This window comes from Bidens hawaiensis, unplaced genomic scaffold (assembly GCF_021521415.1).
Source record: "Bidens hawaiensis isolate Kalapana, Puna unplaced genomic scaffold, B.hawaiensis_p1.1 tig00019676_1, whole genome shotgun sequence".
Taxonomy (NCBI): domain Eukaryota; kingdom Viridiplantae; phylum Streptophyta; class Magnoliopsida; order Asterales; family Asteraceae; genus Bidens; species Bidens hawaiensis.
In genome coordinates, this window is record NW_027492988.1 from 232,712 (window position 1) to 245,719 (window position 13,008).

General features: G+C 33.4%; 2 protein-coding genes across 2 annotated transcripts; one reads left to right on the forward strand and one right to left on the reverse strand.

Moving 5' to 3' along the window:
* Window positions 1-6,906: 6,906 nt before the first annotated feature.
* Window positions 6,907-9,294, forward strand: LOC143558953 (peptidyl-prolyl cis-trans isomerase FKBP20-1-like). The gene is made up of 6 exons (XM_077047687.1): window positions 6,907-7,051; window positions 8,101-8,230; window positions 8,504-8,637; window positions 8,722-8,801; window positions 8,901-8,993; window positions 9,085-9,294. Exons 2-6 carry the CDS (start codon window positions 8,122-8,124, stop codon window positions 9,230-9,232), a joined length of 564 nt encoding a protein of 187 aa, XP_076903802.1. The 5' UTR covers window positions 6,907-7,051; window positions 8,101-8,121; the 3' UTR covers window positions 9,233-9,294.
* A 356-nt stretch (window positions 9,295-9,650) lies between these two features.
* Window positions 9,651-12,786, reverse strand: LOC143558955 (E3 ubiquitin-protein ligase SDIR1-like). The gene is made up of 9 exons (XM_077047688.1): window positions 12,734-12,786; window positions 11,492-11,614; window positions 11,314-11,368; window positions 11,155-11,207; window positions 10,826-11,054; window positions 10,606-10,720; window positions 10,336-10,381; window positions 10,089-10,199; window positions 9,651-9,968 (listed from the first exon to the last, which is right to left on the reverse strand). Exons 2-9 carry the CDS (start codon window positions 11,567-11,569, stop codon window positions 9,885-9,887), a joined length of 771 nt encoding a protein of 256 aa, XP_076903803.1. The 5' UTR covers window positions 11,570-11,614; window positions 12,734-12,786; the 3' UTR covers window positions 9,651-9,884.
* Window positions 12,787-13,008: the final 222 nt, after the last annotated feature.

The window sequence follows — 13,008 nt, forward strand, 5'->3', positions numbered from 1 at the left end:
TGAGGACTATTGTTGTCCTCACTCCTCAGTAGTTAATTTTTTAAATCAAGTAGTCTACTAGTCAACCCCTTTAGTTTATTTCTTCACCACTACGAACATATATGATTTATGTTACCACTTTGATTTTACAAAATAATCTAACTTAAATGATTGAATAAAGATGATGACTGATAAAGAAGATTATATTTTTGCATGCTTTAATTATGTTGTTGTTGGTATTTGGTAAAAAAAGAATTGTCTATTGTGTTGCGTTGCTTTAGTCTTCTTGTAATGTAATAACACATATTATTTGTATAAAAATGTAACTAAAACCTAAAAATGTAAATTTGTGGAATCTTACATACTATTCAAACAAAAATGTAAAAAGAACAGCATCCGGTAGATGAAGATATACCTTAATAAAATACAATACATAAATACATATGTACCAATGTTTAAATCTTCATTGGTAAACATCGTGTCGAAAGGTTAGAAGACTAAGGAAGCAGGGCCCGCTCCAAGGCCATGCAAGCCATAACAGTTGTGTAGGCCGGGTGGCCCGGGTCCATTATGAGCAAGAAGATGAAGTTTTATTACAATAAAAAGTAAATAAAGCGAACAATCAACTTTTAAGCCATTTTTTAACCATGTAATAACAATAGAGTAGGGTATTAATTAAGATATGTGTGTTATTGTATGAGAAGTACGTATGTGTATCACCACAATGTTTCCATACCCCCCTATTTGGCCTCTCATCCAACCTAACCATATTATTATTATTATTATTATTATTATTATTATAAAATAAAAAATGACTATAGCTCCTAGCTTACATACTTTAAAGCACGTAGACAGTTATTTAAAACTATCAACTATCTATAATACTATAATATGAATAATTACAAATAAAATCTCATATAATCATTACTTCTAACCACAATAAATCTTTCTATACTATATATAATATACCAATGATGGGCAAATTAAGACTTTTTTAAGTAATGTACAACACTTTATGCATAAGTTACAACATCAATTAGGGCCAAAAATGTCATTGTTACATTTAATCTCACCGTGCATTTGCAATTTCTTTAATATATTTACAAGTTTCATCCCTTGAAATTACAATATTGGTCATTTGTCTTTTACTTATATATTATTTTATTTTCACTTTTAACCCAACTACCCCCACGGTTTTTAAACAGTCATAACTTTTTCGTACGTTAATATTTTTTAAAATAAATGGCATCATAAAAACGAGCATTTTATTATCTTTAATTTGAGTAGCATATTACTATAGTTTCCGAAGTAAACTTTGTGCAAAAGTGTTTACGTTTTGCTTTTGATGGTTTTAAAGTAAACCATGAGCCAACTTTATATGTTTTTTTGTCGTCGAAAACCGAAACTAAATTGTTTCTAATTAAAACCAAACTAAACAGAACCATTGCCAATGATTAGGTTCTGATATAGTTTGTACTTCGATAAAAAAATTGAGTTTAAAATTTAAAATAAGAATTATTAATCAGCATATACCTTAACTTCAAACTAAGCATCAACTAATACGTTATTAAGAGAATCATACTGTGAACAAAGATAACTTTGGTCACATAAATAATAAACCTTATTAGAATAAATAGAAGACGAAATCATAACAAGAACAAATATTATAAAAAAAACACTGTAAATTTGGCTAAATTAAAGTTTTAATAAATGAATTTGCTCGTATTAAATAAAACTTTGGTTAACTATATTTTAACTATGTCTAATATATATTATATCTAATACTCAATAAGTAAATAATTAATATTTAAATATGTACGGCCAGCTACGGTTTCAACCGTGAAACCAAACTTGAACGGTCTCACAGTTTCAAACGAAATAATGAACACCTAAAAATTTGTTACATGATTATCAAAGTATGTGTTTCCAGTTTCCCGTTGCATCGCGCGAACACTCTTCTAGTCTACATAATATAAGCCCCATCTAATCAATTAATCTAATCTCAATTGATATGTTGTATTTAATTCTTTCATATAGAATACTCTTATGGGACCGGCGAGAAACAATTAATTAACATGTTTGATATAAAAGGAGCATTCAGAGATGAACCATGTACAAATGTGTATGTTTATAAATGCTCTACATCAATGCATTATGAAAGATAAGACATAAAAAAGCTTAAATGGACTTAAAAGGTCAAGCAGGTGGAACAGTGAGACACAATATGTTTAAAAAATTATTTAGAAGCACTGTGGATGGGCTCTAGTTGTTCTTTGAGTTTCAACTTAACTCAAGCTTCATCATATCTAGTTTATTGTTCCAAGTTTTACGTCCTTTTAACCAACTGAGCTACACGGCGGGGACGTATCTAGTTTAGTATTATGAGCAATGGATACTCGTACTCAACCACAACTAACTATGTGATAATAGTAATCATTGTTTTGAAGATTTTTTTTATTTGAAATTAGAATAACACTTTAAAAATAGTCATATTAATAATTAATAAAGATAACAGTGGTTTAATAATGACAACGAGTAACAAACATGAACACGGAAATAACGTGAAGAAGGTCATTGAATATATCCATCCGTGACTACATAACTAATTATATAGGTTACATGTTGTATATTTAATTATTAGAAAATATCATATAATTACATATATATATTTTTTTTGGAATAAGCTTGAATTTGAAGATACCCATTTGAGGATATGATATTTTGGAATTAGTTTGGATAAAATGTGTCGGGACTCGGGAGTTATTGTTCATTTTGTCCTTTAAGCACTTTTATTGTTAGTACCTTTGGTGAGTTACATGTCATTGTCTTAAAGCTGATCCATTTACAACAATTTATTTTCAAATTTTGTGTCTTTGAGTGTTGAATAAATGTTTATAAAATACCTAAGAGAAATTTTGAATAACCTGTGGTATTTACAACAAATAAAACCTGATTAAGTGGTTGAAATTTGAAAGTTCTAGTTTTGTTACAAGTAAATATATATATTATAAAGTAATTTTTAGAATGTGTAAGTTGGTCAAACTAAAAAAAACTTCTAGTAAAAAAAATGCATTTCTTAATGTGTAACAAATAAAACCAAGTGACTGCAAAATTCTGGCCTTCTAGCCCATAACAACCAAGCCCACTAAGGTCTAGTATATATAAATAGTGGGGTCACTCACAATGACGAAGCTTGGACATACACGTTGAGGAGGCCAGACTTAATATTTATAAAAAAATTTCTACATTAGAGGGGGCGGGCTCAAAATTTCGGTCGGAAACGGGGGGAATCTATACCATGTATAAAAATTTTCGGCTGAAAAATGATAAATTTACACTGCCGAGCGGAAAAAGGAGGCCGGGCTCAAAATTTCGATCGAAAACGAATAAATTTACACTATGTATATAAATTTTTCGGGCAAAATGTGGATAAATTTACACTACCGAGCAAAAAACCAAGGGTCCGGGCTCAAAATTTTGGTCGAAAACGGGTAAATATACAATATGTATAAAACATTTCGGCTGAAAAAGGATAACTTTACATAAACGAGCGAAAAAACGGGAGGGGGGGGGGGACGCCTGGCCCAACTAAAGCTACGCCCATGGTCACTCACTCTTTTAGATGAATTCATTTTCCTTTTAACATGACTAGTATGTCTAATCTCTTTACCATAATTAACCAATTTTCAAACTTTTTATTCTTGAATCAATACGGGTTTCTGGATTTGGGTTATCGTTCGAGTTGAAATCATGATTGAACTATGTGGACTTTGTTTATTTCCTTTATGTTTTAGAGGTTCTTCTTTTCATGGGTTTATTAGAGTTATAAGTGGATTGTTTTACGTGTTTCAAGAAAGTTTATTCGTGATTTTATGTTATACTTTCAAATTGATCAACTTAGTTTGAAGTTCCCAAATGGTAGAGTAAGAGATACGTCAAAAACTTAAGTGATTTGTTTATTATTTGTTTTCTAGATGATAAAAGACGCGTCTTGTTAAGTTTCTTTTATGATGCTTCCTAAAATTCGAATTTTGAACAAATAAAATGATTCATTTATTTTGAAAAAAAAAATCCGAGTTCCATATGTTATTTCTAAATGTTAGATTTATGTTACATTGTAAGTTTATCAAGAATCATTTGTGCTTCTTAAACCAAGTTTCAAAAGTTTTACACAAATTATACTTTTTAATAGTTCACATTTAACAACTTGGGGCTGTTAAATCGTTTGAATCTTAAAAATCACAACTATCATTTTCAAATTTCTATAAATTTTCTATGGTCGGTGCCAAAGAACAACACCGTGTCATCTTTCAAACTATGCAATTGTTAGAAAGTCAAGAACTTGAATGAAGCAATATTAGAAACGATCAAACATCGAATCTAAAAGATCGGTATGTTCCTGGAGCTCAATTAGGACGGGGGAGATTTGGTTTGGTGTAATTATATAATGTTTAGATAAATTGACCGGTAGGGTATCATGTCTAAGTTAATTTCAGATAACCGACTTATGACAAATGAAGATTTAAGAAGTATTAAAAATGAGATTGAGATAATAACTCAATTATCAAGTCATCCAAATGTTGTTGATCTCAAAGCTTTTTATGAGGAAGATGTTAAATCAATTTCAACATGGCATCAATTATACAAGTCCCAAATTGATTACCCCATAAGTAATGAGTTGAAAGACTTACTTAAGTGGACTCGTAGTATAGGTTGATTGGTTCACGTTACAAAGAATATATATGTTTTTAGTTCTTCATTATACATTTAAATAGGTTGAATGGTTAGCTAAAAACAATAAAGATGCAAACTCGAAAACACGCTGCATTTAAACAAAGAACCAAACACACAGTATTTTTTTAACATGGTTAGACATGACAATAATGAAATTTAATTATTTTTGACCCATGTCTATACAATGTTTACTTAAAAGGATGTGCATCAATTAAAACACAAATCACCTAGATTAATAGACATGAATATAGTTAAGATAACAAGGGATCATTGCATTTGTATTGTGGGAATGCAAGAATGGTGATTCACCCGGATGTTCCTAGGTTAACTTGCAACTTTCATCCGAGCAGACTAACAAATAAAGAAGATTGAGTTAAATGTGAATGTTTGGTTAATTGGTTCGAATTATGTCATAATGTTGTGGTTAATTAAACCATGAGTGGTTTAAATATGGAATTTGAATATGGTCATTTCGGTTTATTCGCATTATTTAAATATGGAATTTGAATTCAAACTCGATTTGAATACACATATGATTCAAAAGTCTATTTGAAGCACATTAGCAAAACATTCATTAAAATAACGTATTAATATATTTGTTGTTGGTTCATGAGGATTTCCTTTTTGGTTTGGCCGAATTCATTGGCGTATTATACCCAAGATATGTGTAACTACCATATTACGATGTTAAGAAATTCTTCTTTTTTTTTTTCAAAAACTTTTTGGCTTGCGTATTATGCTACAAGAATGAATTCCTTGGGATATCACGAGACAAGATTTTAGGTTGCTTTCGTGAGCGACATAAAGTGCGCTTGTTGTCTAAAAGTGCCCACATATTTACTAATGAAAACTAAAATGTTGATGTTTATTTTGGTAGGTTTATGTCGTTACGATTTATTATGATGAAGTTTCCTTGTAATATTATTGAAGGAAAAAAACTTCATCCATCGTACATGAGTCATGAGTAGTTGAGTACAGTAAGACGTGGCATGTCACATGACTCATGACTGTGGTATCTATGGGCCTGTATCTTTTTACACTTTAGCCTAAAGGTATTGTGCCTATTAATTCGGTCATGCATGTAAAAGGTGTAAACATTTGAAACGTTTTTGCAAGAAATTGTCAACACAATCAACAAATCAAAAAGGTTCCCTTTTATTACCTCACGGAGTCACATAAAGACATTTTTTTGTGTTGCGTTACGCTGTATCTCAAGTTCATTTATGAAAAGAAAGACAAGGAAAAAAAAAATTTCTTTTTTTATATTTCCTTTTGGTATCTTCTTTCTCTTCAATTTATTTTCCTTTCAAATCTTTCCAATTTGGAAAAATACAAATTCTTTTATTTTACTCATTATTTTCTCTTCCCTCCCGTCCTTTTCTTTCTTTTAATGATACTCGGGAACATCTCTTTTAACTTTTTCTTCCTTTCCTTTCTTAAATGAAAATCAGAAACACAACATATTTTTTCCATCCCTCATTTTCTTTCCATTCCCTCCTTTAAATGAAACTCAGGAACACAATGAACTCACACATTTACACAATTTAAAAAGTGAGGGATTGGTTCTAGGTACGCATTAGTTATCCATGTCTACGTGGGGTTAATAATGAGCTTGTTTTGATTATTATTAGGCCATCTGTACTGCAGCGAAGCGTTTTAGGCTCAAAAACTCTTTCTAAAAAGCTGTGAACACAAAATTAGTTTGTGAGGGACAAAGAAGAATAATATAATAATTGCATGAGAGTTTTGACGTTTTTTTATCACCACACCACTTTTTTCAAAACTCTTTATTGCTGATCAAGACGTCTAGTATCCCAAAATGCCTCTATGTGGAGAGTTTTGACTACATATTTTCTTTGAACGACCAACAAACAGAGAATTGCCTAGGTACTCTGTGCAGAGCGACCTAATGGCAAAATGTCACCGCCAGCTGGCACAACACAGATGTACGGAGTCCTTATATATACTTTCAAGTTATCTCCAGTTTCAAAAAACACTCACATGCCCGAATGTCCGGTGGTGGTGAAATCCTAACACCCTCACTATCGAACTAGAGATACAAAATTCTTTCATTTAGCCACTCATACATTTTCCAGAGTGTTATTTGTGTGGATTGATAAGGTCATATACGAAGAGTTTTGACTATTATTATTATTATTATTATTATGTGTGTGTGTGACAGTGTATGTATAAAAGAAGATATGCGGCAGCATAAAAAAGAGACAAGGTTAGTAAGGAAGGGTATGGCCATCGACTTTTCCGTCAAATTGTCGCCGCAGCTTCTTTTTCACGCTTCTCCTTCTTCTTCTTCCATCGTCAAATTCTGCAACAACAACTGGTACCTAATTAATTAATAATTATATATACTCTTCTTAAAACGATTATGCTTAATCTGAATTACACCATTCTTGTTTGTTTTTCCCTAATTATACCGCTGTATCCAATTCCATGTGTTAGTTGTGTTTAATGTTTCCCAACTATTATTAACTTCTGCTATCTATATATGTATATGTATGTATGTATGTATGTGTATTTCCTTGGCTACTAACAATTGTGTGTTATGGAGTGTTTAGGGTTAGGGCTTTTGTTGCCTGAAATAGTTAAATGCTTTTATTCCATCATTGACGCCACCTCAACTTGTTTTGACTTAGTTCAAGCTCGAGAGTCGTTTTTTCATCGAGCTTGGGCACTTGTTTAGGCCGTGCATATTAGTTTATATGCATTTTAGGATAACTTTGTATGAGCTGAAGCTCGGCTCTAGCTCGTGTGGACTACCTTAAACGAGTCAAAGCTTTGCTCGAGCTTGGCTATGCAGTGTTAAATGAATACATAGAAGCCCAAAAGAATACCAAAAAAACCCCGAGGCTTGTTAAGGGTCGATGGGGAAAAATGGTTTTCACGTACTAGGCTCAAGCTCGGGCTCGATAAGGCTTGCCTCGTTTCGAGCTTCTTATCGAACTGATTTCGAGTAGCTCGCGAGTGGTATAGCTTGTATGCACCCCTAGAGTTTAGATCAAACAATAGTTTACACTACACTCCGTATACTGTCTGAAGGATTTATCTTTTTAGTGGTTGAATATTTAATCTGCTTTAAGAGTTAAAATCTGGCGAAAGTAAAGACAGTTAAGCGGATGCGTCTTTTTACTTTTTAGTGGTTGCATATTTTCACTTTGTATACAGTCTGAAGAATAAAGAAAGCAATGAGAGTAAAGACAGTGTCTTTTGCTATATGGTTATATATTGTTCTTTCTGCTACGAGTAGTCAATGACAATTATTATGAATGCACACACATTAAAAGTTACAAGCTTTAGCTTTTACATGAGGAACTATTGTCTGTTTTGTGCATAAATAGTAGCATGTTTATGATCTTGATGTTTTATCTTCAGGCCAGTGAACATTTAGGTGATATGGCTGAAACAATTGATTTGACTGGAGATGGAGGTGTCTTGAAGACAATTGTGAAGAGTGCTAAACCTGACGCGATTGCTCCTTCGGACAGCCTTCCTCTTGTTGATGGTAATATTATTATTCAAAATTTTAACAATTGTTACAATGCACGATAATTGTTTATTAATCGGGCTCTTAATTCTAGTTTCATTGTCGATAATACTCACTACTAAAACACATGCATTATCTGTCATGTTCTAGGATTCTATATCGTGCTTATTGCTTAGATGTCAGACACTTGAAAACCATGTATTTGTTATGCATCTCAAATAATATTATGATATTAGTGCACCTGTAATTGTGAAGATGAGTTCTCACAGGGGTGTGTAAGCTTTTGTGCAGTGCATTATGAAGGTAGTCTGGCTGAAACAGGTGAGGTTTTTGATACCACACATGAAGACAATACAATTTTCTCCTTTGAAATAGGCAAGGGCTCTGTTATAAAGGCATGGGATGTTGCTCTGAGAACAATGAAGGTTGACCTATTTGTGTTTTTACAATGATTACAACCACTACACCTTCCAATTGGATATTCACAAGTTCATAACGTTAATTTTTAGGTTGGCGAGATTGCCAAAATAACTTGCAAGTCAGATTATGCATATGGTAGTGCTGGTTCCCCTCCAGAGATCCCACCGGAGTAACTATCTTATATCCCGTGTTTAGTCTGGTTCTCTGTTGTGACCAGCCATATCATGCATATTATTATTGATTTGACTACAAATTTGCACTTTTGCAGTGCAACTCTTATCTTTGAGGTGGAGCTGGTGGCTTGCAGGCCAAGGAAAGGTTCTAGTGTGGCTAGCGCTTCAGATGAAAGGGCTAGACTAGAGTAAGTCATTTGTGGAACTTAATCTTGTACTTGTATATATATATATTTCTTTTTTTGGTTATTTGGACGCTTAAATGTGTCATGTTTTTAGTGAGTTGAAGAGGCAAAGGGAATTGGCAGCTTCACAGAAGGAAGAAGATAAGAAAAAGCGTGAAGAAGCAAAGGCAGCCGCCGCCGCTCGTATTCAAGCTAAAATGGAGGCTAAGAAAGGAGGCAAGGGAAAGGGCAAAGGAAAGTAGTCGACAAGGCGATTTGTCTACCATTAATAAATAAAGCAAGCATAGTCTTGTTTAGACAACACATGTTTCAGACGTTAGCTTATCTTTTGAGACAAGTTTCGTATTTGCTATACATGAACATGGCTTGTTTGCTCTAATCTCGGTGTATGACGTCTTGGATAATTGTAGTTGTGATGTTATGATTTTCGTTACATCTTATTAGCAAAGAAGTGTTCTTACTTACCAATAAGATTATCTGTAGTTGGGTGATCAAAAGTTTGAAGGCTATGATAGGAAACTAGTGAAAGCGGTGTTTGAAATAAGATGCCTACTGTTGTACTGTTTTCTAAATTTGAAACCTTTTAAGGGAAATAAGATGCCTACTATTGTACTATTTTTTAAATTTAAAACCTTTTAAAGGAAATAAGATGTCTACTGTTGTACTATTTTTCTCCCCGCTCAAAATGAGTTTGCGTGAATGACATGCTAAAATTCTTCGGCTCTTATGCATTTATGCAGCCAAGATGCAACCAAGTATTTCAAGTCAATTATTGTATCAACATCAAACACTTTTTTCCCATAAGAAACCCAAAAGTAGTGTACACCAACCAGTGCCAAGAGGCAGTTAAATGTATCAAACCCTAAGCGAACCATCCATCTCTTCGTCATTGTCTTACCACACCGATCCAACTCTGAACTTGCAAACAGGGCAAGTTCCTTGCTGGCGTAGCCATGGATCAATGCAACTTGCATGAAACTGCAACAGCATACACACACGTCTGTCTATTAAGCAATCCACTAACAAGTTTTTTTTTCTTCTTTTAAATTGCTTTTGTATTACTATATGTTTTAAAGGTATATAAATACATAAACGTACCTGATGCAAGCATGGCAAACTGCGAACTAGTTCCCCTACATTAACTTGCTCCAAGCAAACACTACAAGTCAATTCATCTTCTGAAGTTTTTCCACCACCACTCTCAACTTTCTGCCACCACAAAAAGAATAATCAATAAAATCGCAGTTTATAACGGTGTAAAGATGTACATGTGATAGAGTTTCAATGTTGGAGTTTCAATAATAGCATATCAAATACTGCCATAATATAATAAAATAATAATTACCTCAGATGTGTCTGAAGATGAACCTTGTTCCACTGATGAACTACCACTGTTATTAAAACAAATATCAAAACTTTGTTATCTAAAGCATACATCTGACAACCAGGTTATAAAGCCAGCAATTAAAATTCCAAAATGTTGATCGGATAGTTAATTTACAATATAAAGATATTAATGTAACATCAAACTTTTCACATTGCATTTTGTACATGTTAAATGGAAGTAGATTTGGTACAGGAAAGCTATCAATAAATCATATAAGATATAACGTACCTTTTAGAGTTGGCTACCTTGTACTTATGAATAGGAAGAGAATTTACATCTTCCTCACTCATTGAGTTGGCAGTTGGGGCATTGTCAGTATCCAATGCTCTCAAAGTTTCATAGTCTGAAAAACACGTAACGGCCCACCTTATTAGATTTTAATATGTGAATCTCACACTCTCACAGGCCAGTCACATAACATATTAATAAAACCGCATAAAAAATGTACTTAAATCATCAAATTCCCTGTCAAGAAGTGCAAGTTGTAGTCTGAGTCCTTGTAACCTCCCCCGTGTTGCAAGTGCTATTGAAGGTGGCATTTGCAGCCTAAGTTCAGTATGGCCAAGAAGACCACTAGCTGCCACAGCATTTGCTTGAGCCTGGGCTTGGAGTTGCTGACAGGTGGCATACATTCTTAAGCTTGTAGCCATCAAAAACACACCAAGTACTAGCCAAAGCTTGAATCAAGAAAAAATAAAGAAGATACTTAGATAAAACAACATATACAAAGGAACAGTAAACATAAAGATAATCAAAATAGTTGAAGTGGATAGTTACTAGGAAGTTTGGTGACATTTGGTGTGAGTTCAATATCATGAACAGCAACAGAACTGTAACATGAAAACAAGTAATTAGTGGAATTGTGGATATTGACTAACGCCACTAGTTATGAAATGCTAATAGAAGTAAGTTGAAGACTAAAAAGCCCTCACGTACCTGTGACAAGAAAGGCAAGAGAATTGGTATTTACAGGCTGAGGTGCATGAATTCGCTGATAATAATATCACAAACAAAATACATAGTTAGAATAACATAATGGTTTAATTCATTATACTCTAAAGAAATAAGCTCCAGAGATTAATCATTAATGTATAGAACGACAAAAAGGACATACCACCGTACGACGTTCGGGAATAAATCCAGGAAACCCGGTTTCTATGTCTCCCCTGGTTCCTCGAAATACAAAGCTCATGATTGTTAAGTATTATGTCAATCTTTTGTCAGCTAATAACCAGTCCTGCACCATAATATTCAGCAAATCAGCAAATTCTAAAACAGATTCATTAAGTTATCAAGATGAATCGCGATCTATTTTATACAAGTTATATGGCTTTTAACTCAACATAGCTCCAAGACATTGTTAAAAATGCAAAGATTAACAACAAACTTCTAAAACAGAGTCATTAACTTATAATAATCAATCACAATCAATTTTATACAACTTATATGCCTTTTAACTCAAGATAACTCCAAGATATTGTAAGAAATGTAGAGGTTCACAATTAACCACAGTATTAATCACTTTCAGGAAAATGAAACGGCAAATCAAGATTTGCATTAGTCTAAACAGAGGTTCACAATTAACTCAACCAAGCAAGTCACAAAGTATAAAAAAACGTACCATGTAACCTTTATGAAACTTGGCTCAGTGGCTCAGGATAAAATATTATACAGTATCAACTACACCTACACTGTAGGGATGAGCAAATTGTATCGGTACCGAGCATCTACAAAAACGAGCATTTCGGTACCGGTACCGGTATTTACCGAATTTTCGCCTACGGTACTGGTACCAAGTTTTTGGGACAGTATAGTACCGAGCCCATCCCTACCTACACAGCAGTCAGGATCATCGTAATTCTATCCCGATTTTCAACCAAATCACGGTCGGTGCCAAGAAACATCCAGAGATAACAGTCATAACACTTAACATACGACAGTATGAAACTGGTGCCATTAAAGAATTCAAATGTGTTCAAACAACTTATGGCCCATTTCAACTTCAATAACTGAAAACCTGCATAACCTAATTCTGTCACTAACACCTTCTATAAACCAATTAGTACACAAAACTAAGTCTCATGTCATTTAACTATAACAACTACAAGATCCAACAATCCATCATGACATCAGCATTACTCCAACATTCACAAACAAGAAACTGATCCATACGATCACAATTAACAACTGAAACAACCTAATCACTCTACGCACATCATTCACCTACAGAATTACAAACACCTAAAACCTAAACCCTAATTCAATTTGATGAAAGAAGAGAAACAGAAAACCCTAATTCAGCAAGATAATTGCAAAATTGAGTTAAGGAAGAGAGCAATTAGAGATGAATACTTACAGAGTTGAGTGATTTGTGATTAGAGAATCAAGCATTTATTATTATTATTATTAGACAGAATTACAAATTTTGTCCGACGAATTACGGTTCGTGTCTTTTTCTAAGTTTCCTTGCAGGCGGTGTACTTTAAACTTTTTTTTCCTACAAGTTTTGTCCTTTACACTAACTGGGTTAGAAAAAGTCAGTTAAATCCCATCACGTGAGGCGCATGTGAGGGTAGTTTTGTCCTTTCATCTACACCTACAAAAAGTTTATACTCCCTCTCTCTCTCCCTT